General features: G+C 41.7%; 1 protein-coding gene and 1 pseudogene across 2 annotated transcripts in view; both read right to left on the reverse strand.

Annotated features, from left to right (window-relative positions):
• Positions 1-22,202, reverse strand: part of LOC114695923 (lysosomal Pro-X carboxypeptidase-like) — a 61,145-nt gene extending 38,943 nt beyond the window's left edge. The window contains exon 1 of one of the 2 annotated variants that reach the window (XM_037197408.1): positions 21,713-22,202. In XM_037197408.1, coding sequence (XP_037053303.1) covers positions 21,713-21,880 — 168 coding nt within the window. In that variant the 5' untranslated portion in view covers positions 21,881-22,202. The remainder of the gene's footprint in view (positions 1-21,712) is intronic. The other variant, XM_028873413.2, reaches the window with a different exon arrangement.
• LOC114695913 lies at positions 207-1,480 on the reverse strand (annotated as a pseudogene).
• Positions 22,203-25,491: the final 3,289 nt, after the last annotated feature.

Below are 25,491 nucleotides of genomic sequence, written 5' to 3' on the forward strand. Positions count from 1 at the left end.
TAGGACATTTGTAACAGACACGATATATACAGGATGACTTCAGTTTGGTTCCCCCCCCCCACCTTGGCTGGGTTTTTTTTTCCCTTTTTTAAATAAGTATGTTTCCAAGTTCTCATATTTTATTTTCTTTGAATATATTGCACAACATTTTATTATTAGAAAACATTTTATGTTTTAGGCAAAAAGTTTTTCTCCACTCAGAAGGTACTAATGTGTATTATTTTCTAAAAGAGGTAAATGGTTGTCTGTGTGGCCATCTTCAAAGAGGACAGAATGGACAGGCTGGTAGGATCCAAGTCTGAAATGACAGCAAATTATTTCCACTACAAATTTTCCAATTCCATGTAACATGCCTATTGTTGAAAAGATTCCTCCAATAATACCACACAGAGGCTTACAAAAAAAACCCTGCCAGAAAGGCATGTGTTCCTCAGTGACTGTCACCATGAGAGAAGTGAGATCATGTTTCATAAATATTCCAGAGACTCCGTGGCTGCCTGCAGTGTGGTTAATGATTCGTTCCCTTTCTGTCACAGAGAACTGATGGGTGTCTGTTGGAATCTTGTATGTGTGTCGCTGTGTTGGCACAACTGTAATGAAATATTGGAACATCTTGTTGTGATCTACAGCAGTTTTTTAGTTGCATCCAAAGGATTAATAATTCCTGGAACAAGCTCTCCAAAAGACAAATGGTCTACTCTGTGAGAAAAATTGTAAGTTGCCCACAGTTAGGTGAAAATTCCCTGCTACTTTATTGACATATAGATGACTGTGGATTCTGCACGCATCTGGAGTCAGTGATGAATCATCTTCCCCTGGTGGCACTTTTGAATGTCATATCTTGAAGGGAATGCTCTTCTTGCAACCTACTCTGAATCAACTGCAGCATCCTCTGTCACTCTCTCTGCTGTGGTGAAAGGTCAAACACTGCTGGTTCCTAGGCTAGACCATCTACAAATGCAAACATGGTCTCTGCTAAATTCAGTACATCTGCTCCAATATACTGATACTTCATGGCAGCAGTAATGTCTATGTTGATTCTCAACTTGCTATAAAAATCCTTGTCTACTTCATATTCATGCTTTGTCTATGTCTTTTTTTATTTAAAATTTTTGTTATTCATCCTACATACCAACCACAGATCCCCTTTCATCCCTCTTCCCTCTCCCCGAAACCCCACCAACCCACCCCCCACCCCCTCCTCCAAAAGGGCAAGGCCTCCATCCATGTATCTTGATACACTGAGAATTCCATTGTTGTTAATAAAGCCATAGAGGTAAATGCTATCTATTAGAGAAACTCTTCCCACACTGGCTGATGTCTCCACTTAGCTATTGGGAACCTTGGGAAAGGCATCTATCTTTTTCACCAAAACTTAAAGTGGTTTTTTTTCTGATTCAGTCACCTCATTTTCAGAAAAACCTTCCTCTTCCTTCATATAGTCTTGCTTGCTAGTGCTACGGCCCCAGCCAACCTCCATGTTTCACAGAAGCCTCCATCGCTCCATGGTTTCTGTTTCTAATCCCTTGCTTGTTCATCCCTTCATCCCAGAATCCCAGTGCCTTGCAGAATTTTCCTACATGCTTTTTAATTTTTCACTGGTGTTGCTGACCCTCTCATTTATTCTGACTTTCTAATGTTGGTCAGGAATTTCCTTATTGCATTCAATAGGGTAAGTCCTCTGTGACATTGTGGGCCATTTTTAAAACATCTTTTTACATTCTTTGTCGGGTATTTTAACTATTTAACTTTTTGTTTTGAATATTCAGGAACTGTGAGCATTTGGAGATGTCCTATTGGCTTCCTTCTTTACGCTTTTTGTGTTTCCACCTTGTGATTTTTGCAAATGTTAGGATACTGTCATTCGGGGTTTTTCTCTTTTCCCCATCCCTGTTCATCTGTTCCGTCTTGTCTTATGTGAGTCTTCTTAGGAAACAGTCTCCTTCTCTTGGACTTAGTTACAATCATTACCCACCACTTAGAGGACAGAAATAGACAGCAGTAACAAAAACAAAGATTTGATTTGACAGCAAATCAGAGCTGAAGCTGCATAGCTTTTGATGCCTGATAAAGTGAATTTCAAACAAAAACTAGAAGAGATACAGAAGGGTCATGACACCTTTAGGGAATAACTCACCAAGAATATATTTAACAATTGTAAATACATATGCACAAAATATTGAAGTTTCCAACTTCATAAAACAAACACTAATGAGTATATAATAGATAGGTCCTTATAAATAATGGTGACTTGAATAATCCTCTTCATCTCTATATAAGACTTCAAACTAAAACTCAATAGAGATTTCAGAGTTACACAACACCATAGATCAATGGACATAACGGATATCTATAGAAGATTTTACCCAACATATACAGAATGTATATTCTCAGCAGCCCATGGAAACTTCTTTAAAACAGCCAACAATAAAGGCTCCAGAACAAGCCTTAATGACACACACCTTTAATCCCAGCACTCAGAAGGCAGAGGCAGGCGGATCTCTGAGTTCCAGGCCAGCCTGGTCTACAGAGCAAATTCCAGAACAGCCAAGGCTACACAGAGAGATCTTGTCTCAAAAACACAAAACAACCATTATAAAATGAACTAAAATAAATTTTTCTATCCTACCAGATAATAGTGGGACAAAACTGGAAACCAACAGCCAGATAAACCAGCACACAAGTACTTGAAGACTGAACAAAACACTTTTAAAAGGTAGCCTCTCAGATCATGGAGGTTGGCTTTCCACTGGGTGTGCAGCTGAGAATGGCCTTGAATTGCTGATCTTCCTCTCTCCGTCTCTCAAGTGCAGGGATTTTATAAGCATGTGTCATCATACCTGGAAACAACACACTCTCAAACCGGTCCAATAAAGAAATCGGGAGCAAATTAAAAATCCCTAGAATCAACTGAAAATCGGAAGCACAACTTCTCAGAAAGTCTGGGATACACCTAACAGTTCTGTGGGGAACTTTTACAGCTATAAGTCCTTAAAGATCAGATATATAGCAAGTAATTCACCTGACGATGTATCTCAAGGTCTTAGGGGAACGAGAACAAGGCAAATGCAAAATCAATGTGCAGCAAGACATTAAAGATCAGATCTGAAAGTAATGCAATCGGGGGGGGGGTAAAGTATAGAATTAATTAAACGAAAAGTTGGCTACTTGGCAGAGGTCATGTCAGAGGAGCTGCAGTCACAACGGAGCTTATGGAGTATATTAGCACGGCTAGGGTGAGTGTGGCCAGGAGAGGCAAAGCCCCAGGGGTCAGGGGCAGGGGATCCCTCCAGAAGGCCTCTTGCTTCTGCTGGGCCTTCTCCTGCTTGCTCTTATCATGCTCCTAACTGTATTTGGTATGGTGTGATTGTCAGAACCCCACTATATCTGGTATAGGGTGATTGCTTCACGGAAAAATCCCACTCCTCACTGGGCAATTTACTTGCAGATCATAATAAAGATGATTTTTACAAGAGCAAGGATGCGAAGTTGCATCAAGGATTTAGTTGAACTTCCTGAGTCGGCCTAAAAGACACAGGGGGTGAGCGCTCGTAGTGAAGATGATTAGGGAAATGGTTAATGGTTTAGGTTGCTCTGCCAATCGCTCCAATGAGAGCTACAGAAAAGAAATGATTAAAAGACGCCCTCCATTTTACTAGATATGAGACTTGCTGAGGTTGAAAAATGAAAACAAGGAAGTTTCACACATCATAGACCCAGGAATTCTGCCAGTGGAAAAACAGGCTGATGACCAAGGAAGGCAATTATGTCCCTACACTCAAGGTTAGGACTAAGTTCCTTGGTCATATAGTTTACAGAATTAATCACAGGTTTCGGTGTGCACTCTAAAAAAACAAAGTTGTAAAAGGAAATTAAATGACCCTATTGTGCGTAAAGGGAAAAAAATAGGTGGTTAGCTAGACTACGTGAGTAAGGTTTTGTGGAGTAGAATGTAGATAAGAATTTTCTACACTGTAACCACAAACTGCTGCCTGCCGGTATAAAGGAACTGGCTGAAATACACTTGGCTTGCTTAAAGCCTTGTTAATCAATAATAAAAGAATCACTGCTTTGGGGTAAAGATGTTATTGTTGGAGAAATAATACAAAGGAAAATGTTTAACTACAAGTGGGCATCTAAGAAAAATATGTGACTTGTGATCATAGCGTGATTCCTTCTTGTGTAAAGATTTTAATTTGTTTTTGGAAAATACACAACTTGTGGTTGTGATGTGATCTTTTCTTGCGTAGAAATTTCTGCTGAGGTAGTATAAGAAGGATAAGAGGAAAATAAAGACAAGGAATAAGTTTTGCTCCCTCAGATAAGTCCCTTGTGTGTTCAGTCACCAATTCTACATCCTCTCTCCAGTTTCTCTGACCCACTTGAGCTGGACTCCAGCAGCTACTTGAATAAAACCCAACAAACCCTGAACAAACTAACCAAAATGAAAGGCAAAATACCCAAATTAATAATATTCAAACTTAAAAAGTGATGTTATGGGCCGGGTGGTGGTGCCGCACACCTTTAATCCCAGCACTTGGGAGGCAGAGTCAGGCAGATCCCTGTGAGTTCAGATCTCTGTGAGTTCGAGGCCAGCCTGGGCTACAGAGTGAGTTCCAGGAAAGGCACAAAGTTACACAGAGAAACCCTGTCTCAAAAAATATATTTTTTTAAAGAAAACTCTAAAATCCATAAGAAATGAGTAAAGTTAGCCACAAAGACCTACCAAAATGAAATCAGGAATATAAACAACCTAACAGACCCATAACAAGCAATAAAACTGAAAAGTCAATAACAAAAGTCTTCCACAGAGAAGAGACCAGAATATAATGGATTCCCTCCCCAAACTCTATCAAACCTTTGAGAACATACCACAGCATGTTAAAAGCTATATACAACAAACCTATAGCCAGCATTATATTACTTGGAGAAAACTGGGGAACACTTGCTTTGAAACCAAGAATTTGACAAGAGTCCCCCACTCTCCCCTGTTCGATATAATGCTAAGTCTTAACCCAAGAAATAACATGGATATAATAAGAAAAGAAAATAAATCAAATGATCTTTACTTGCAGATGGCAAGATAGATAGATAGATAGATAGATAGATAGATAGATAGATAGATAGATGAATACCTAAAGATTCAAACAGAAAACTCTTCAGTATGACAAATACTTTCAGCAAAGCAGGAGGCTATGAAATCAGCAAGCAAAAATCAGCTGCCTTTTTCTGTAACAGGAGCAAATTTGCCAAGAAGAAACTAAAATAGGGAAGGGGGGTTCTTTATAATGACTTCTAAAAGTATGAAATAAAATATCCAGGAATAAACCTAACCAAGGAGGTGGGAGAACTCAACACTGAAAAGCTTAGAATGCTGAAAGAACTCGAAGATGAGAACCTGAGATGGATCAGAAGGAAAGGGACATGCCACCAAGCCCGATTATCTGATTTAAATTTCCCAACCCCACACAGTGGAAGGCTCCTCAAAAGCTGTCATCTGATCTCCAAGAATGAGTGTGCGCACACACACACACACACACACACACACACACACACACACAAAAGAAAATTTAAATGCAAAACAAACAGAAACTTAAGAAAACACCAAAAGATGCAAAGACATCGCACTGCTCATGAACTGATAGAATATTGTGAAATACCTATGTTACACTATAAAGTGATATACTGATCCAATGAAATTCCCACCAAAATTCCAATTACATTTTTCACAGAACTAGAAAAAAATGGAATCCTAAAATTCATATGGAAGCACAAAACACCCTGGCTAGTCAACCCAAATGCAAAGAGCAATGCTGAAGTTTTCACAATACCTGATCGCAAATTTCACTGCAGCCACACTAAAAACTACATGGTACTGGCACATAGATGAATGAACTATAAAAGAAGACCCCAGAAATTAACTCTGCACAAAAATCAATCAAAATGAATAAAAGATCTTAATGTAAAGCCTGAGACTTTGAAATCACCAGAGGGAAACATTTCAACATGCAAGAGTAGGCAAGAAATTCAGAAACAGACTCCAGCACCATGGGAAATAATCCCCAAAACTGGCAAATTGGATTGTATTAAATTAAAAACCTGTGCAGCAAAAGAAAAAAATCACCAATGAAAAGATAGCCTACATAATGAGGAGAAATATTTGCCAACTGTATAGCGAAGCACTGGTTGATACCTGGAATATATAAGTAACTGCAAAAATTAAACACCAAAACCAAAACACCGAAATCCAATTAACAAATGAGCCAGGTCTCAAGAGAAGAAACACAAAAGGCATGTGTTTGAGTAAGTGTTTGAGTATGTCTCCAACATCATAGCCAGCAGGAAAATGAAACTCTATCTCATCCCAGTCACAATGGCTACCATTAAAAAGGCAAATGCTGGCAAATATGTGGGAAGGTGGAACCCAGCACAGTGCTGGGGACATTATAAACTGGTGCAACCATTGTGGAAATCTTGAGAAATGAGTAAGCAGAAGAAATAACAGGAATATAAATATGGAAATCAGTATGGAGTTCCCTCAAAAACCCAGAATAGAACTATCATATGACCCATCTGTACCACCCCTAGACATATACCTAACAGACTCTAAATCAACATTTGACAGAGATACTTACACATTAGTTTCTATTGTTATACTAGTTACCATAGTTAATAAATGGAACCCTCATAGATAAATATCCATGAACAAGCTAGTGGAGAGGAAATGTATTCTACAGAATAGAATTTTTAGAAAGGTGTATTTAATTTTATTTATGTGGTGTGTGTGTGTGTGTGTGTGTGTGTGTGTGTGTGTGTGTGTGTGTGTGTCTACAGAAGCCAGAAAGAGGACATTGGACCTCCTGGAGCTGGAGTTACAGACAGTTATGAGCCACCTAACGCTAGTGCTGACAACTGAACTCTGATCCTCGGCAAGAATGTCAAGTGCTCTTAACCACTGAACCATCTCTTCAGTGCCCAGAATAGAATTTTTTAGAATAAAATCATGACATTTGCAAGAAAATAGATGGAACTGGAAATCACTAATGTTAAATGAAATAAATTAGAGTCAGACAAATACCAAATATCACACATTTTATCTAATGTGGAATATATACTTCAATGTATATATGTGTGCTTATTTATATATGTATGTGCATTTACATGTGTGTGTATTTATAGCAAGTATATGTCTGTGTTTGTGTATGTGATATGAAAGTAGAAAAGAGACCATAAAAGGGGGTAAAATATATCTTAAGGGTGGGGAGAATTAAAAGAGAGGATAATGGGATATGGAAACATATGTGAAATGAAAGCAGAACGACTATGTGGGAAGAGGATGTGAAACAGAAAAAGAGCACAGCGGAGCAGGGGAGGGCAGTGGGCAGGTGATGAATAAGAAAAGTGAGATGACACAGGTGTGAAGATGCCACAAGACAGTTGATGGCATGCATGCTACTTTAAAACTGTTTTTAAAGAGTAGTAAATACAAGTCAATGATACTACATCCTAACGTTAAAATGCAAGCCTTCCTTACCCAAAGAGGATCTTTTATAAAGCACCATTTGAGAACCACTGAAATAGAAAACCTACAGTTGTCTCAGAAGCTGCTTTAAAACACATTGATTTGGTGCTAAAGAGATGGCTCAGTAGTTAAGAGCACTTAGTGCTCTTGCAGAGAACCCTGGTTCTGTTCCCAGAACCCATATGGCAGCTCACAACCTCCTGTAACTCCAGTTCCAAGGGTGCCAATACCTCTTTCTGGCCTCCATGGGTTCCTGCATGCACGTGTTGCCCTCTGACCTCCATGAATGTGTTCCTGCTCACACAAGCACACATGTATGCACATAAATATTTTTAAATACAAAACCATATATTGGTTTTATCATTGAAGAACAATTTTAAGAACCCCTGTAGAAAGCAAACTTTACAGAGTCCCCACATGACTAGAAACTCAAAAAGGAAGCAACTGAAGAAAGGCTTAAGCTGTCCTCTTGGGAACTCCAACATGAAATTTTCCATACTGATTCACTGTAAAATGGCCCCCAGGGATTCCTTATCATGATCTGAAAAGCTATAGACCATGCATTGTTTGGAGCACTGTACGTAAGCACTTTAGTAAGGGAAAGGACATCCTCAGCTAAAACCAAAAAGCTCAGAATAATAACAGCAAGTTTAAAAATGCAGCCAAGTGGCTTCCTGAGATTGTTTTCAGGTGCTTTTGGGACCACATGGACATCTTGGATAATAACTGCCTGGAGCTAGTAGGATGTACACACAGAAATGACAGTCAGTGGTCATGTGAATTCACTGGACACATGTTTCTTGAGTGGCCACTGTGGAGCCAGTAGAAAAGGTGCAACAATGAGCAAGCTACATACATGTGGTCCTTGCCTTAGCAGGACTTAGGGTAGAGTGACAGAACACGGGCAACAAAGAAACCAACTCAGCGAATTACCACTGTCCATGTTCCATTCTGACGGAGTTACAGGGGCAGGACTCATTTTGACAGAAAAGTTACAGAATGGCTGCAGGCAAATAGATCTTTCTCAAAGGACGCCAAAGAAAATCCGACTGTTCATACCGAAGGCTGTCCATTGGTATGACTATTCAGTGTCACTTTCTGTGTGAAGCATTTGTTCATTCTTTCTGCTCCCATGTCAAGCTTTGCTCCATTTCAGAGCTGTTTGCCTGTAGGCTTGCACTATGATTACTGACATCTTCTATCAGTGAAACTACTATCAAATCTAAAACACAGGAACCCTATTTAAGTTTAAAACCTGTAGATTTTGGTCTTTTCCTGTTTCCACATGAATTCTAAGATTGTTTCTTCAATTTCCAGGAAGAATTATGTTGAAATTTTGATGGAGATTACATTGAATCTATAGATTGCTTTTGGTAGGATGGCCAGTTTGACAGTCCTACCAATCCATGTGTGGGAGAGGTTGCTACAGCTTGTGGGATCTTCTTTAATTTCTTTATTCAGCATTTAAATTTTTTCATTATGTAAGTCTTGATAAGTTCCTTGACTAAGTATTTCTAGGTATTTTTTTAGGCTATTGTGAATGGGATTGTCTCTCTGGTTTTGTTTGTTATTTGTGTTTTTCCTGTCTGTTTGTCTTTAGTATAGAGAAAGGCTACTGACTTTTTTATCCTGCCATTTTGCAGAAAGTATTTACCAGCTCTAGGAATTTCCTGGTGGAGCTTTTGGGTCTCGTGTGTATAGTTGGAGGGAGTACACACTGATGCAGCCAATGTGGTAATCAGTGTGGCAGTTCCTAAAATAACTAGAAACAAATCTACCACTTGACCCAGCTACATCACTCCTGGGCATATATCCAAAGGAGTCTATTTCCTATAACAGAGACAACATGTTCGTCTATGTTTATATCTGCTCTATCCACAGTATCTAGGGCATGGAAACAGCCTAGATGTCCATCACCTGATGAATGGATGATGAAAATGTGGTACTTAGATAACAGGATTGTATTCATCTATAAAGAAAAATGAAATTTTCAGGTAAATAAATAGAGCTGGAAAACACTATACCCAGTGAGGTAACACAAACCCAGAAAGGCAAACTCCACATGTTCTCACTCATATGTGGATCTTGGTGTTGAATCTTTAGATTTGTGTGTTTAATTTGGAGCACCTCTGGAAACCAGTGATCTAGTAAAGAATGATTCATGAAGAGAGAGGGAAGGAAGACCTTAAGGGAGCAGGGATAGTAGAACACAGATGATACAAAGGGGAGAAAGAACATTGGGGAGTGAAGTTTAGGTGGGGAAAGGAATGGAAACATGGGGCAAAGAAGGATGTGGGTAGACAATTAACACTTAAGTTACCTGAAAAAGCCATATGGAAACCTATTTTATAATTGTGTGTGTGTATGTGTGTGTGTGTGTGTGTGTAAGAGGGAAGGGGGAGTTTAATTGGACTTTCCATACAGAGTAGATAATCTTCCTCTTGATTTCTCAAGGAAGCTGTCTTAGCCATGGTTACTACTTCTATGGTGAAACTTCATGACAAAAAGCAACTTTAGGAGAAAAGGATTTACTTGGCTTACATATCCTAAATCATAGCCCATTGAGGGAAGCCACTGGCAGGAACTCAAGCCTGACAAGAACCTGGAGGCAAGAGCTGGTGCAGAGGCAATGGTGGAGTGCTTACCGGCTTGCTCCTTCTGGTTTCCTCAGCTGGCTTTAAAATATATATTAAATATTAAATTTATATTAAATATAAATATATATTAAAATATATATATTTAAAACTAGGTTGTTCCCACCCACAATGGACTGAACCCTCCCCACATCAATTACTAATGAAGAAAATGCCCTACAGGCTTGCCTGCCTACAGCTGGATCTTATGGAGGCATTTTCTCAATTGAGGTTCCTTCCTCTCAGATGACTTTAACTTGTGTCGAGTTGACATAAAACTAGCCAGGACAGAAGCTGTGGCTGGAAGAGGTGATAACAAGGCAACAAAATTAGTTTTGGACAAGGAACACAGGTGATGAATGTGGGTAAGAACAGCAAAAAAGGAGACATGGTCTGCCAGCTGCCAGCTAAGAGGCAGAAATGAGAGCAAGCTCTAAGGACTGGGTGATGCCCATCTGGGACCCTGCCCACTTCTTCTCTTCTCACCTTCTGCAATTTGCCCCTCTCACTTCCTATTTCAGAACACTTCCACAATAACACATCCCCAAGGCTCTGGGCTTCTGCACACAAACTGCCTGGCTGGAATGCCTTCCTCCCTCACTCATGCCAGAAACATGCTACATCTGTGTTCTCCCCTCCACGAAGCTTTGCAGGACACGCCAGGCAATGGAGTGCTCCCTCTCTGATCCTGTCACAGTTCTCAGCAGAGTCCACCACACCGCCCTGCCGCTGTTTCAGTCCAGTACCTTGCAAAGTGCTCAGTGTAGCAGAAAAGCCCCCTGTTGAAATGCGGATGGTGCCAATTTCTTGCTATTAACAACTTCCAGAGAGCTTTGTCATATCTCTGAATCTGAGCTGCCCCACCCATAGAGGAGCACTGAAACTTTCCTACAGGATGACAAAATCTCAAGTAGTGTGCTTAGAAGTCCCTGCCAACAGCAAAGGCTCAAAGTTTATCATGTTGTAAGGAAATGTTTGTGATGATGACAGTAGCTATCAGAAAGTTCATAATGTGGTATTAATAAAACACACAAAAATATATCACAACTGTATGTCTTTGTTTACTTTTGGCATGCAACCCTGGAGAACCTGAAAAGTACTTTGATGATAGATTTTTTCCACAGATACAATTCTGTTCTCGTTACAATAATGAAATGATGCATCGAAGCCTTTAATAAGGGAGCACACACAAGGGAAGAATTGCCCTAAATAATACAAACAAGACCTTTACCATAAAGACTTACTTCATTTACATAATAAGTCAATGGAAAACAAAGTGCACATTCTGAAGTGAACAGACATGGGGACTATAATTGGTCTGCCATTTCTACTTATTCCAGGGCCTCTCCTCCCCTTAAAACTACAGTCCTGGCAACCCACAACAAGAAGATAATTACTACCCTCTGCAAGTGGTAACGTTTGCCTCGCATGGCCTCAGACCTCACAGTTCATCCTTTTGGAATGGTTGCTTCTAGTCACCCACAACATGCACGACATGGACGAAAGCTAAACTTGAGATGTCTGGCTTGTTGCAGCCTGTGTCATTCTTTGTATGGCATTGGGGGATGGGGACAATGTGTCATGTTCCTACCTGTGTATGCAAGTGCATGCGATTGGGCACACGTAAAGGCTAGAGGAGTATTTTGATTGACCTGCTCAATCTCTCACTCTTAGTCCCTTGAGACAGGGTCTCTCACTGAACCTGTGGCTATGATAGAGGCCAGTAAGAGAGCCTCCTGTTTCTGCCACTCCCCTTACAAGCACTAGGGTTACACGAGGCCCGGCCCAGCTTTTCCCGTGAGTGCTGGAACCAGAGCTCACTCAGGTCCTCATGCTTGCAAGCAGGGGTTTCCCCTCACTGAGCCTTCTCTGCAGTCCATTGCTTCACTCTAGGTATCATTTAGAAACACCATGCTCATCAGAAAACCTCAGCAGGCCCTACAGTTATACAAGCACACAACAGGAAAGCAAGATGGGGAATAAATAAGACCCCAGGAAAGCTGGAGGAGAAGTAAATGTATGGGGTTTTTTCCCTCTTGCCCTGATGAAAAACGGTCTTCTGCAAGGGGTAATTTTGTAAGCAAGGGGAAATCTGCAAACCATTGAGAAATAGCCAGGACTCTTCTTCCCTCAGTAGGGAGTTGTTTCCACCATGGAATTTTCCCTCCTGACTCTCAACGCTGTATATGTCCTTTCGGATACTTTATACTCATCCTACTTCTAGGCCTTTCCTGGTTAATGTGAGGAAAACACTCATCTTTGTAAGGCCTGTGTAACTCAGATGTTTGATAAGATGGAGGTTGTTATCCAGTCATGAGTTATAAAGTCGATCCAATGAATCGTAGCACTTTTTCTCCTATTCTGTCTCTCTGTCTCTGTCTGTCTGTCTGTCTCTCTCTCTCTCTCTCTCTCCCCCTCATTTCAGTGATACTGCCTCTATGTATCTCAGGCCCACGCTGGCCTGGAACTCATGAAGAAGCCCAGGTTGCCTTCCAACCAGCCATCCTGCTGCCTGAGCCACCCCAGTATTCTAACTACAGGTCGGCACCACCATGTCCACCTGGACTTCAGCACTTTAATTTCAAACAAAACTACATATGACTGAGCAAACAAGCTAAAGAATCTGAAACTATTTCTACCAAAAAAAAAAAAAAAATCTAAGCGGCTTGAGGAATTCTGCTGCTGCGAGGGTAATAATTCTGCTAGGAGAAAAAGAACCTGGTATGAAGTCATAGTCGGAGACAGCATTACAGCTGAGGCAGTCCCCCAGAGCCGAGCGCCATTCGCAGATCACTGGATGCTACAGACAGTAAGCACTACGGGAGGGAGGGGCAAGACAGCTTTTGTCATTCCATGTCCGTTGACAAAAATCCCCGTCATTAAAGGGACTTCCAAAGTAGGGACCAGGAGGCCTGGGCTGGAAGTGAGCTCAAGAGAAGCCGGGGCTGAACCTAGGGCTGAATCTAGAACAGAGAGACTGAAGAGGCCATTGGAATAATTTGACCTGGAATTGGAATAATTTGACCTGGAATGATATAGTGAACGGTAGCAAAACTGGGAAATGTAAAGGAAGATGTAAAATATGAAGTAACCGTGGTCTAAATGATTGGATTTGTGTGTGTGTGTGTGTGTGTGTGTGTGTGTGTGTGTGTGTGTGTGTGTGTGAAGATGAATCAGATAATTCCAACATTTCCAAAGCAGAGTAAGTTGGAAGTTTGTGCCAATAACTGTAAAGAAGAAAAAAACAAAAACAAACAAACAAACAAACAAAAAACCAGGCGTCTTATCCAGGAGGGTTAGGTGACAGTACTAATATTTGTTATTATTTTAACCTGTTCTGGATATCTACTGTTCTGGTTTCCTTTTCTGTTGCTGTGATAAACACCATGCCCAAAAGCAATTAGCTGAGGAAAGAGTTTTCATCCTACACTTCTAGGTCACAGTCCATTGTTGAAAGAATTAGGGCAAGAGATCACGGCAGAAACATGAAGATAAGACCTTGAAACAGAAACTGTGGAAGAATGCTGCTTCCTGGCTCACAACCAGATTTGTGCTTAGTAAGCTTTCTTAGAGAGCCCAGAACTGTCTGCCTATGGATGGGACCACCCACAGTGGGCTAGAGGTTCCCACATCAGTCAGCAATCAAGACAATTCCTCAAAGACATGGATACAGACCAAACTGATGTAGGCATTCCTTCAATTGAGGTTCACTCTAGGCTGAATCAAATTGACAATAAAAACTAATCAGGACAACAATGTTAGAGGAATATCAAGGAACATAAGCAATATCCTACTTTTTTTTTTTTTTTTTTTTTTTTTTTTTTTTGGTTTTTTTCGAGACAGGGTTTCTCTGTGTAGCTTTGCGCCTTTCCTGGAGCTCACTTGGTAGCCCAGGCTGGCCTCGAACTCACAAAGATCCGCCTGCCTCTGCCTCCCAAGTGCTGGGATTAAAGGCGTGCGCCACCACGCCCGGCTGCAATATCCTACTTTTAAAGTGCTGACTACTTGGGGGAACCAAAACAATTCTTCATTAAGATCTTAAAATATTGAAAGACTTCTGTACCAGTTGGCAAATAACTATGTGAGCACCTTGAATTTTGTACATATACACTACACTTACACACACACACACACACACACACACACACACACACACACATTTTCACTCATGTGCACACACACACAGTCACAGAAAAGTACTCAGTAAACATGAGTTCCTTCCTTTTTAATGAGCAGTCACATTTTAGACATTAGATCATATAAACAGTCAAACAAAAATCCTCCTAGTCTCTATTGTCCATCTACACAGCTTGGTATCATTTAAGGTCAGTTGTCCAAGGGGAAGAAAGGAAGCCCATCAGCATCAAGGACAAGAGAGCTGTCACCCTGCATTTCCGTTTTGTGTCCTATGAGCTGCTCCTTTAGAGGAAGAAGCCATCAATGTCAGGAAGTGGCAGAGGTTTCCGAGTGTTTAAAAGGACAGTGTCTGCAGCGTGACCCTGCTCCAGACTACTTAGAAATAAAAATTGACCAAGAATAACAAGCGCTTCCTTACTTTCCTACCTGATGAGTCAGAGTCATTGTCTGGCTTGTAGTTCCTTGTTTAAACTGGGTTATTAAATCACAGTGTAGCTGACCAAACTTACTGAGTGTAGACAAATATAAAATGTTTTTTTATCATATGTGGACTCCTTTGGAAAATTTCCATAAAGTGGCACTTGTATCATGGCTCAAACACACACACACACACACACACACACACACACACACACACACATACACACACATACACACACACACACACACACACACCACACACATACCACACACACACACACACACACGAGGTTGGGGATCAGTTCCTGTGATACTTAACTAAAACTTAATGCTATTGCCTTTTAAATTTTTTATTTTCAAGACCACAAGTATTCTATGATATAGTGGAAAGAGAAAAGAATTAGAATACCAACCTGATCCTAATTGTCTTCCCACCATGTATTAGCTATTTGAATTTGAACTACTTTCTTTGTGGTTTTGGGCTTGTTTTCCCATATGCATGATAAAAAAATAACTATGTGATGAGTAAGGGGTCTTGTAGTAACTAAACCAGTAATATACATGTGCAGAGGCTTAGCTAGAGTCTATAGGAAGGAGAATCTTGATGGAATACTAACATATTTTGTAAAGTGTCATTGGCATAAACTTTCTAAGTTTGAAATAATTGGCAAACATATGCATAAACACACACAGATTGTTAGTGTCCAATTTGTCACTTAAGAGTAAGAAATTATAATGTAAAACTTTAGCAGTTAGTTCTGAGTGTTCACCGTAAAATCATGAACTTGCAATTCAAATTAAAAACCAAATGCAGCTATTTTGGAAGTGACTTCCATTAATAAGGTAGTATCTTGGTGGCAAATTAGAGCCTCTTACACATTAACTATGATGTAGCCTAGCATGTGATCTGCCTTTTCTTTTGGCTTTTGACCTAGTGATCAGTCATCAGTGCTGACATGTAAAATACACCGTTAGGACATGTTCCTTATTGCATAAATTATGGCTCTTTGAGTAAATTTAATTGCAGGCCTAAGAGAAAGGTCATCAATAGAAATCAATAATGAGAAGAAGGAGAAGGGTAATTATCAGTATCCTCTACTAAGCAGCTCCTTACAAGGTGCATTTTAGTGGACATTGGGCCACTAAGGCAAAAGTTGGAAAAGGGAACCCAAACAGGAACAGAAAGCAGAACTGAAAAATGTACATATCAAAATACCCCAGCCCACTGATGCGCTCACCCCACAACTAAGGAAGGAGATGTGGAAGGCCTGCAGGAGTGACTGCCACACCAACTCCAGTGTCATCGTGTGACATGAACAATTATGTCTATAATAGTGAACGGGAGATACGTGTCCCACGGAACTAAGCTCCTTGGAGGTCCCTGGCATAGTGCCCGTCTTATGCCTCCTTCTCAAAGAAGACGTACTTCACAGATCATGAGCTCCCTGGGCTATGGGTTCTGTATAACTGCTTTTCTGATAATGTTCTAATTAATCTATGAAGCATAGCCAAAATTAATGAATGCTTGGGTTGTGAACTATGGAGGAAAGGGGAAGCTAGACATGGATCTTAATTAAATATAGCAGAATGAGCTATTTTTTAAGACCCCAAGCCGCTAGATAAAGAAAGTATCAGGCAATTCTAGGGAATGAACACTCACCCACTAGGAATCCTTTAGGAATCCCAACTAAAGTGATTTATGGTAGAAAACGTTATCTCATAGGAGGCAGATGGTGGGCCCCTCTGTTGAGGGAGTTCAGCATGGGAAACTTAAGGACTACAGCAAAACCCCTTCCCCTTACAGGCGAAAAAGTACAGGAGTCCATATTCCAGCAGGTAAAAAGGTTTCATATTAGAAGAGATATGTGGTGGAAGAACTGAAGAAAGACTTAGGGAGGATCTGCAGCATCCAAATTGGCTAAGTAGGCCATGAGAACCAGAAAAGCAGAAATGTATAATAAACTAGAAAACTGCTGGGATAAGATAAGGGACACAGCTGCAACCACGAGAAGTCTACACAAGTCTAGGGACTGTACTAAGTTTAGAAACCACAGACTGCTCTTTGGGTCATAAAGTTCTTGTGGGTGAAGGGATATGTCTAGCGCTGATTAATAATTGTGTGCTTGCTGTTTTTTAAAAGATGATATAATTGAATTATTTCGAAGCTCTTGTTGTTCCTTGTATGACTTGATAGTTTTCTTTTCTGTATATAAACTACTGATTTACAAAAGTAAAATTGCAGCAGATTCAAACCACTTCTGAGTGTGTTGTCTGTCTGTCATTCGCTGAATCCTTGCCTTCCTGACTACCCAAGCCCTGGTTCTCCTACAGTCGTGGTACCCCAGGTGGGCCAGTCCATGGCAAGTGGCCATGAGTCCCACACTGGAACAAGACCCAGACTAACAGAAATGCTCACCAGCAGTTAAGAGGAATAGCTGGGTGCAGATGACTGCCCACTAGTTCACAAAAGAGGCCTAATCACTGCAGTCCGGAGTGAGGTCAATATGAAAGGCATAACTATGTGGAGCGTGGTTTTAGGATACTGAGGCAGTGGGGGAAATGAGTCTTCACTGTTAAGTTCCTTTAAATTCCTTCCATATTCCAGGGATAGTGTATGCTTTCAAGTGTTACCACATGAAAACCTGACAATTTTGGTAGGTGTGATTGTTCATTTTATCTGTCAGTGTAGATGAGTTATGGTAAGCAGATATTTGGTCAAACATGATTTTGGATATTTCTCTGATGGTATTATTGTGTTTTGTTTTTGTGTGGATGAGATTAGCATATAAATCAGTGTTCTTTGATTCTTCCCAAAACCCTCCCCAGTTGAGTAGGCCTCATCAGATCCATCTTTAAGGCATGACTGGAAGAAAGACCTCTCCTCAGCCTGCCTGTGAAACTCCCCTGCTAACAGTGAAGTCAGGACTCATTCTAGCCTGAGGACTTGGAGTGGAACTGAAGGCAGCAAGGAGTGAGACATTGTAATCACAAGCCATGCACTGCTGGGAGCCCTTTGTGACTGACATCACAGGAACCCAGAGGTGAAACATGATCTTAATTAGTTTTAACAATAAAAACCCGGAGTCAGATATCAGAGTGAAAGCTGAAAGATCTGAGAAGCAGAGCAGCCAGCCACTAGAGTTCTTACCGCTATGAAATCTCAGACCAAATAGGGCATCTTGTCTCAACGAATCCTCAGAATGAAAAGGGGCAAGATCCTGTCTCTACCCACTTTACATTCTTGTCTCCATCTCCCTAATGCTGGGATTAAAGGTGTAAGCCTCCACCTCTTGGATCTCTGTTTCTCTTTTAGACTGGTTCAATCTCATGTAGCCCAGGATGGCCTTGAACTCCTGATCTTCCTGCTTCCTCCTCCCAAATGCTGGAATTAAAGGTATGTGCCATTACTGCCTGGCCTCTATGGTTAACTAGTGGCTAGCTCTTACCTCTGATCTCCAGGAAAACTTTATTTGTCAGAACACAAACAAAATATCATACAATGTAGAGGACTGATATGCCCAGACAGCCTGTCACATCCTTTCTCAGCTCTCCTGATTCCCTTTCTTCAAGTAGAAGAAATCAAATATTCCTACTAAGTCAACATTTGAAGATTTTGAAAACTGAATAAAAAGAAATAACCCAGAATAGAAGCTGGGCATAGTAGTACATGTTCATGATCTAGCACTCAGCAAGAGGATCAGGAGTTTGAGGTCATCCTCGGCTTACATGTTAAGTTTGAGGCCAGCCTGGAATACATGAGGCCTGGTCTCAAAAGATCAAAAAAAAATTAATAAAAAATACTAAAAGAAATTACATTTTTAATTGGAAAAGTGTTGCATTAGTAGAAAAATAGAGAATTGTTTGTATCAGTTAAATGGTGGTAGCCAGATCTAAACAGAGAATTCTCAACAGAAGAATCTCAAATGGCTGAAAAACATTTAAGGAATTGCTCAGTATCCTTATGCAAATCAAAACGACCCTGAGATACCACCTTAGACCTGTCAGAATGGCTAAGATCAAACTCACTGATGACAGCTTATATTGGAGAGGATGTGGAGAAAGGGGAACACTCCTCTACTGGGAATGCAAACTGGTACAGCCACTTTGGAAATCAGTATGGCTACTTCTCAGAAAATTGGGAATCAATCTATCTCAAGACCTAGCAATACCACTCTTGGGCATATACCCAAGGAATGCTCAATCACACCACAAGGACACTTGCTCAACTACATTCATAGCAGTGTTATTTGTAATAGCCAGAACCTGGAAACAACCTAGATGCCCCTCAACTGAAGAATGGATAAAGAAAATGTGGTACATATACACAATGGAATACTACTCAGCAGAGAAAAACAATGACATCATGAGGTTTGCAGGCAAATGGATGGAACTAGAAAATGTCATCCTGAGTGAGGTAACTCAGACTCGGAAAGACAAACATTGTATGTACCCACTCATAAGTGGATACTAGATGTAAAGCAAAGGATAACCAGACTGCAACCCACAGCTCCAGAGAAGCTAGCTAACAAGGAGGACCCTAAGAGGGACACGTGGATTGCCTTGGGAAGGTGAAATAGATGAGATCTCCAGGAATAAAATGGGGGTGGGGGGCAATAAAGGGAAGGGAGTAGGGGATGAGAACATGAGGGAACAAGATGGTCTAGCTGGGGGAGGGACAGAGTGGGAGAGCAATGAAAGAGATATCTTGATAGAGGGAGACATTATGGGGTTAGGGAGAAACTTGGTGCTAGGGAAATTCCCAGGAATCCAATCTGAAGACAGCCCCAGATTAGACTACTAGCAATAGTGGAGAGGATGCTTGAACTGGTTTACCCTAGTAATCAGATTGGTGAATACCCTAACTGTCATCATAGAGCCTTCATCCAGTAACTGATGGAAGCAGATGCTGAGATCTACAGCCAAACACCGAATAGGTAAAAAGATAACATAAATGTATTTCATGTGCTCTATTTAAAAGATTTACATAGAGTTAATTTTCAACTCCATAGCAGTTCTACTTAAAAATATAAAGACCAGAAATAGACAACTAATATAAGTATGCAGTAAATATATGTATACAAGTTTTTTCTTTAAAAATGTAATAAACCTCAATTATAGTTAGTTTAAGAATATTTACTCTGTGATAATATATAAACAGATTTTGCAAACCACCAAAAATGGAAACTGATATAGTATTAAATTATATTTCTAAAGAATGAAGTTTCTGACAAAGGAAATTATAATGAAGAAATATAAGTAGATATAGATTCTACCTTTTCATTCTCCTCTTATAGTGTCTTTTCATCATTCTCAAAGGGATTTTAGAGATTATCTGTTCCAACAGTCTTCTCTCAGTTTGACCTTTAGTAATAGGATGATGAACAGACAACCCCATGCCCATAAACTGAATAAATGCAGAATGTTCCTGATGAAAAGAGGTCAGAGAGAGAGGGGGTTCTGGGTCTCCTAACATTCACCACTTACCCGCTGTTTTCCCCTGGGGCTGGTTCCCCCAAAGAGTCCTTCATTTACTCAGCGATGTATAAAACACACCAGTGTTTTACAAAGGCAGAAACTATGCCTGCTTAAAGGATTGAAGCAGTTGCTCCAGGAAAGGACTTCCATTTCTTGGTACCATTAGTAAAATTAAAAAATTTCCTCTCCTTCATCAGTCCAAAGTTTTTGATTAAAAAATCATTTCCCACAAATCATTCTAGAAAACCATGGCATGCCTCCATCCCACATTCCAGCTCAAACTTAACACAGGTCTGTAACCATTCATTGGTAAATGCCTATTTAAGCTATCTAAACCTCTCTGGTTAGAAACGCATCAGCTCTTATGTAACCAATATTACCCACCACAACATGGAGGAAATCAAATCAAAAATGATGCTCAGTAGCTAACTGTAAGCTGTACAAGGTTACAGAGTTAGCAGGGTGGATTCTTGATCTGACTCTTCAAGAGCACTCTTTCTTTCTCTTTAATTTATTTATTTGTACTTTATAGATATTTTATGTACATTGGTGTTTTGCCTGCATGTATGTCTGGGTGAGAGTGTAGAATCCCCTGGAACAGGAGTGATAGACAGTTGTGAACTGCCATGTGGGTGCTGGGAATTGAACCTGGGTCCTCTGGAAGAGCAGCCAGTGCTCCTAACCGCTGAGCCATGCTGCCACATGGCACTCTTTCTAATCCCAGTATCTTCCACATGCACGCCTGTCTCTATTCTGACTCCTAGAAATGCAGAATTGTTAGGACTCCTTCTCATAGGACCTGAGGTCCTCTTCCATTCAGACTTGTGGGGTAATATTCCATGCCTGAAGCCAAGCACAAAGCATCCATAAAGCTTTTCATGAAACTCTGAACTCAGGTTATAGGCCAGAGACCTGAACTCATCCACCTCAGATCTAGGCTCAGACCTTTCAAGCCCCACTCTGAGCCCAGGCTGCCCGTGTTCAGCATTAGAAGGAAACAGATACTGTCAAACACTTACTAAATGGCACATGATACAAAGATGACAGGCCGGCACTCAAGATGTGATTAATATTCTGCATTATCTCAAAGGTAAAGGCATTAGAATTCATGTTTGGGGATGCCACAGTGCAAAGGATGATTGGCATGGTAAGCTAGGAGCCAGGGCTAGCACCCAGCAATTTGAATTTGGAGAAAGTAAAGGGAGTTCAGGTTGAGGTCCTTTGCCGGGCGCAGGGTTAGTGGTGGCCAGCCAGCTACAGATGAGCAAAAATCTAAAGTATTAGGGGCCTGTCCTCCAGAACTGGGAAAGAATACATTTCCGTTGGTGGGGGAGGGGCGGTATTAAGTAAGTGGTCATGGGAGGAGAAATTTGAATGCCGGGCTTCTGTAAACCTTGAGCGAAAGACTGAACAGGTCCTAGGCATTAAGAAGTCTGGGTTTCAGGGTGGGCTCTGGTGTCTGGCCTCTGAGAACAGCCGATCCAGTACTTGGATTGTGGGACCTTGAGCTCCCAACCCCTATTACCTTCTGATCGAAGTAATAAATTGAGTAGTTATTGGCCTCCTCAGGTTGGAATGTGGGGAAGATTTGCAAATTTAGGCTGGCGAGGGCCCTTAGGGCTGGATTGACGGCTGTGGTGGCCACAGGTGCCAGGAAAGGCAGGAGCAGAAGCCGGAAAGCCAGGCCGCCCATGGCTCAGGCTGGCCAGCAGGGCGGGTGGCAGGGCGAGAGGGCCACCGGCAGTAGCGCGCGCCTGCCCAGTCCACAGCTACAGGCTGCAGACTCTCTTGAGAAACCCAAAATCAGGCAGCTTGGTTCCCTCTCACACCATCTATCCTCTTCCCAGTCCACCTTCTTTTGGCCATACTCCAAGTCAGCCCTTGTGCTGCCAGGGCTCCGCCCCATCGTTAGCTATGGCTTCCGGTAGCCTACTGCTCCTTCAGGTCAGGCTTTAAGGCTGCTTCATTGTCACCGCCAAGCTGCTAGCGCCGCCTTACCCCCATTGCAGCATCTCTGCTCTCAACAAATCCTACATAATCACACCAATAAAGACTCCAGGGCGCCGGGCGGTGGTGGCGCACGCCTTTAATCCCAGCACTCGGGAGGCAGAGCCAGGCGGATCTCTGTGAGTTCGAGGCCAGCCTGGGCTACCAAGTGAGCTCCAGGAAAGGCGCAAAGCTATGCAGAGAAACCCTGTCTCGAAAAACCAAAAAAAAAAAGACTCCAGGGCAATTTACTGGCAATCATCACCAGGCGTGGTAGCATAATGGGACTTCCCTCACTCAACCACCGCAGCAAGCGTGTGCACCATGTATAATTGTCATTTCTATTCACAAAAGAGGAAGTAAGCTAAGAGAAGTGAAAGAGACTCAGGGTTGCTGCTCTCAGGTAGCAGGAACTGGAGCAAGGCTGAACAGATTGCTCTGCTCTCCTGCAGGCTGTTCCCGCTCTGTGCCTCCCTTATGCCCGCCTAACCTGTTCCATGGTACTCTGCTCTCCAGTCACCCCATCCTCCTCATTGCCCGCACAACTCATCCCTTCTGATGTAGCTGGGTCTTCCATGCAGACCCTGCCAGGCCTCTATCTTCCTTCTTCCGCCAGAGATGGCAGATCCCACCATCAACAGTGCCCCCTCCTTCCTTCCTGATGGCACATGCTTCTACACCAACCCTCAATCCCTCAACCCCTCCTGTCCAAGAGGGTTCTTACCCTTTCTGGCCTCTTCCCTGAGTCCTTCACTCTAGCCTATCACCTGGTCCAGAGTTACATTTCACAGATGGAACAGCCATTCCACCAATCGGGGAAGAGCATCCTCAGATCCTGTGTCTGTGTCAATTTGACAGAAAAAGGTCAAGGCACCCTTCTCTGCTACCCTGTCACCCTCAGCAAGCACCTCATCGTGTTTTTTTTTTTTGAGGGTACACTCAAACCTTCCCTTGTCAAGAATCTGAACCATTTATCATGTTGCCTGAATTGGGCCACTGTGGTTTCCCATTGACCTTAGTCACAGGACATCATGACACCATGAGATACAGTTAAAGATGTCCTATACTACAGACATTCTTACCTCCATCGGTAGAGAAGCAGCCCAATTTCCTCTTTACAGTCTGAACCACCACTCCTAACAATACTGTAACTCCTTTATTAGCGTGTTGATTCAAAAGCACCAGGAGCTCACAGTATCCAAAGGGTGGTGGTCTTAGTTTTCAGGTCAATGAAATCTTGGTTGTGCCTCCTGGTAGAAGCACACACCCTCCCCATCTCTGAAAACAATATTTCTAGGCCATGAGAACATAAGGTAACAGGAATAAGAAACAGAAATTTAGCTAGTTGGTAATTATTTTCACCTCTTCATTCCTATTTTCACTCCTTGGTTTCTAGATGCACACATCCTGGCTATGGGGAAAATAGTACAATATATCAAATTCCAATCCAAAGAATACACTACCTTCTGGAGAACCTTCCCCAGTCCTCTAGATTACTGGCATCCAATTGGCACTGTGATTGTCATTATGAAATCATTCCACTGTTCTATCAAGACAGTTGCTTCAGAGCTGTAAGGAATATGGTAAGATCAGTGGATTCCATGAGCATGAGACCACTGCTACACTTCTTTGGCTATGAAGTCCATTCCTTAGTCAAAATCAATGCTGCACAGAACACCATAATAGAGGTTAAAGCAGTCTGTATACCCCATGGGTAGCAATTTTGACAGAAGCATTATGTGTAGGAAAGGCACGTTTATACCCAGAATAAGTATCTATTCCATTCAAGATAAAGCATTGTTCTTTCCATGATGGAAGCGGTCCTATGCCACCAGGTCATTGACTGGTCACCTTAAGGATTGGTGCCTTCTTTGACAGATCTGGCACTCAGCAGCATTGATAGCCAGACTATCCTTGGTGAATGGAAATCCATGTCGTCAAGCCCATTCATAACTTCTACCTCTGCCACCATGACCATTTTGTTTATGGGCCCATTAAACAATGACAGGGACAACTGGGCAAAGAATTTACTACCTTCTATGCACAGAAAGGGTCATCCGATATACTTGATTATTGGAGTCCTCTCCTGGCTGTCGGTGAACATTTAACAAGGGACACAAGTGTCTTCACATCTGCTGCTCACTATGAGATATCTAGTTATGGACCTCCTCCTCAGATGTCTTTCTCACCAGTTTTTCAGTCATGTTGTTTCCAAGTCCCCAACCAACCAGTCAAGTCAGTAATCATATATCTGCCCATACTTCCTTCTAAACAAAGTGTGTGACTATTTGTACTACCCAAACTAAGAGGCTTCCTGGATATTCTAATACCCAAGGAAAGATATGGAGAATAAGATATGTGTGAAAGAAGGAAAAGAATGTACTGGATAAAGGGAACCATGTATTCAAACGTGCCAGCAAGATCATCACTATTGGGAAAACAGTGTGTGCTGCTCTCCTCGGGGATAGCTGGAGGGTGAGACGGGAGTGATCCAAGAGCTTTCTCTGCATTTTCCTTTCTCATTATGCTATGTTACATGCACAGGCTTGTTAGTAGAGTGTGGCATCTGTAAACGAAAGGTTGAAATGTGTTGGTGGGCACCATGGAAGGCAGGTGCCAGCATGTCTATGAACACTGAATGATTGCAATAACACAAAGCTCAAAAAAGTCCCCTTCCCATGTCACCAGAGCCATCCCATTGACCTAACAAGCAGTCTCCTCAAAAGGGCTATTATTACTCACCTCTTAGACATGGGAGGAGAAGAAGAGGGAGTAGAGAAAGATGAGGAAGAGAAGGAGGAGGAAGAGAAGGAAAAAGAAAGAAGAGAGAGGGATAAAGGAAGAAGGAAGTGGAGGAGGAGAAAGGAAGGAAGAAAGAGAGAGAAAGAGAGGAGAGGAGAAGGAGGAGGAGGAGGAGGAGGAGGAGGAGGAGGAGGAGGAGAAGAAGAAGAAGAAGAAGAAGAAGAAGAAGAAGAAGAAGAAGAAGAAGAAGAAGAAGAAGAAGAAGAAGAAGTCATCACAAGAGTCACGACCTGAATAGAAATGAGACAAATGAGTATCAGTGCAGCAGGAGGGGGCAGCAATAAAGCGAGCAGGCCTGAGGGAAGCTGGTAACCTGCTGAATTCCCAGGTCATGGAGTAATTTACTGGTTGGTCCTAGACCACTCCATAATTATCCTCACAGCCCCCATGCTGATGTGAAGCCTCCTGTGTGTTATTAATACTGGCAGCAAGCAGCAGGGAATGGTGGGAGCAGAGGAGAGCAAACTAAGTTCTCAGGCTTCTGAAAGAATGTGAAAGCCCCTGCCAGGGCCCTCT

The sequence above is a fragment of the Peromyscus leucopus genome, chromosome 1 (assembly GCF_004664715.2).
Source record: "Peromyscus leucopus breed LL Stock chromosome 1, UCI_PerLeu_2.1, whole genome shotgun sequence".
Classification (NCBI taxonomy): domain Eukaryota; kingdom Metazoa; phylum Chordata; class Mammalia; order Rodentia; family Cricetidae; genus Peromyscus; species Peromyscus leucopus.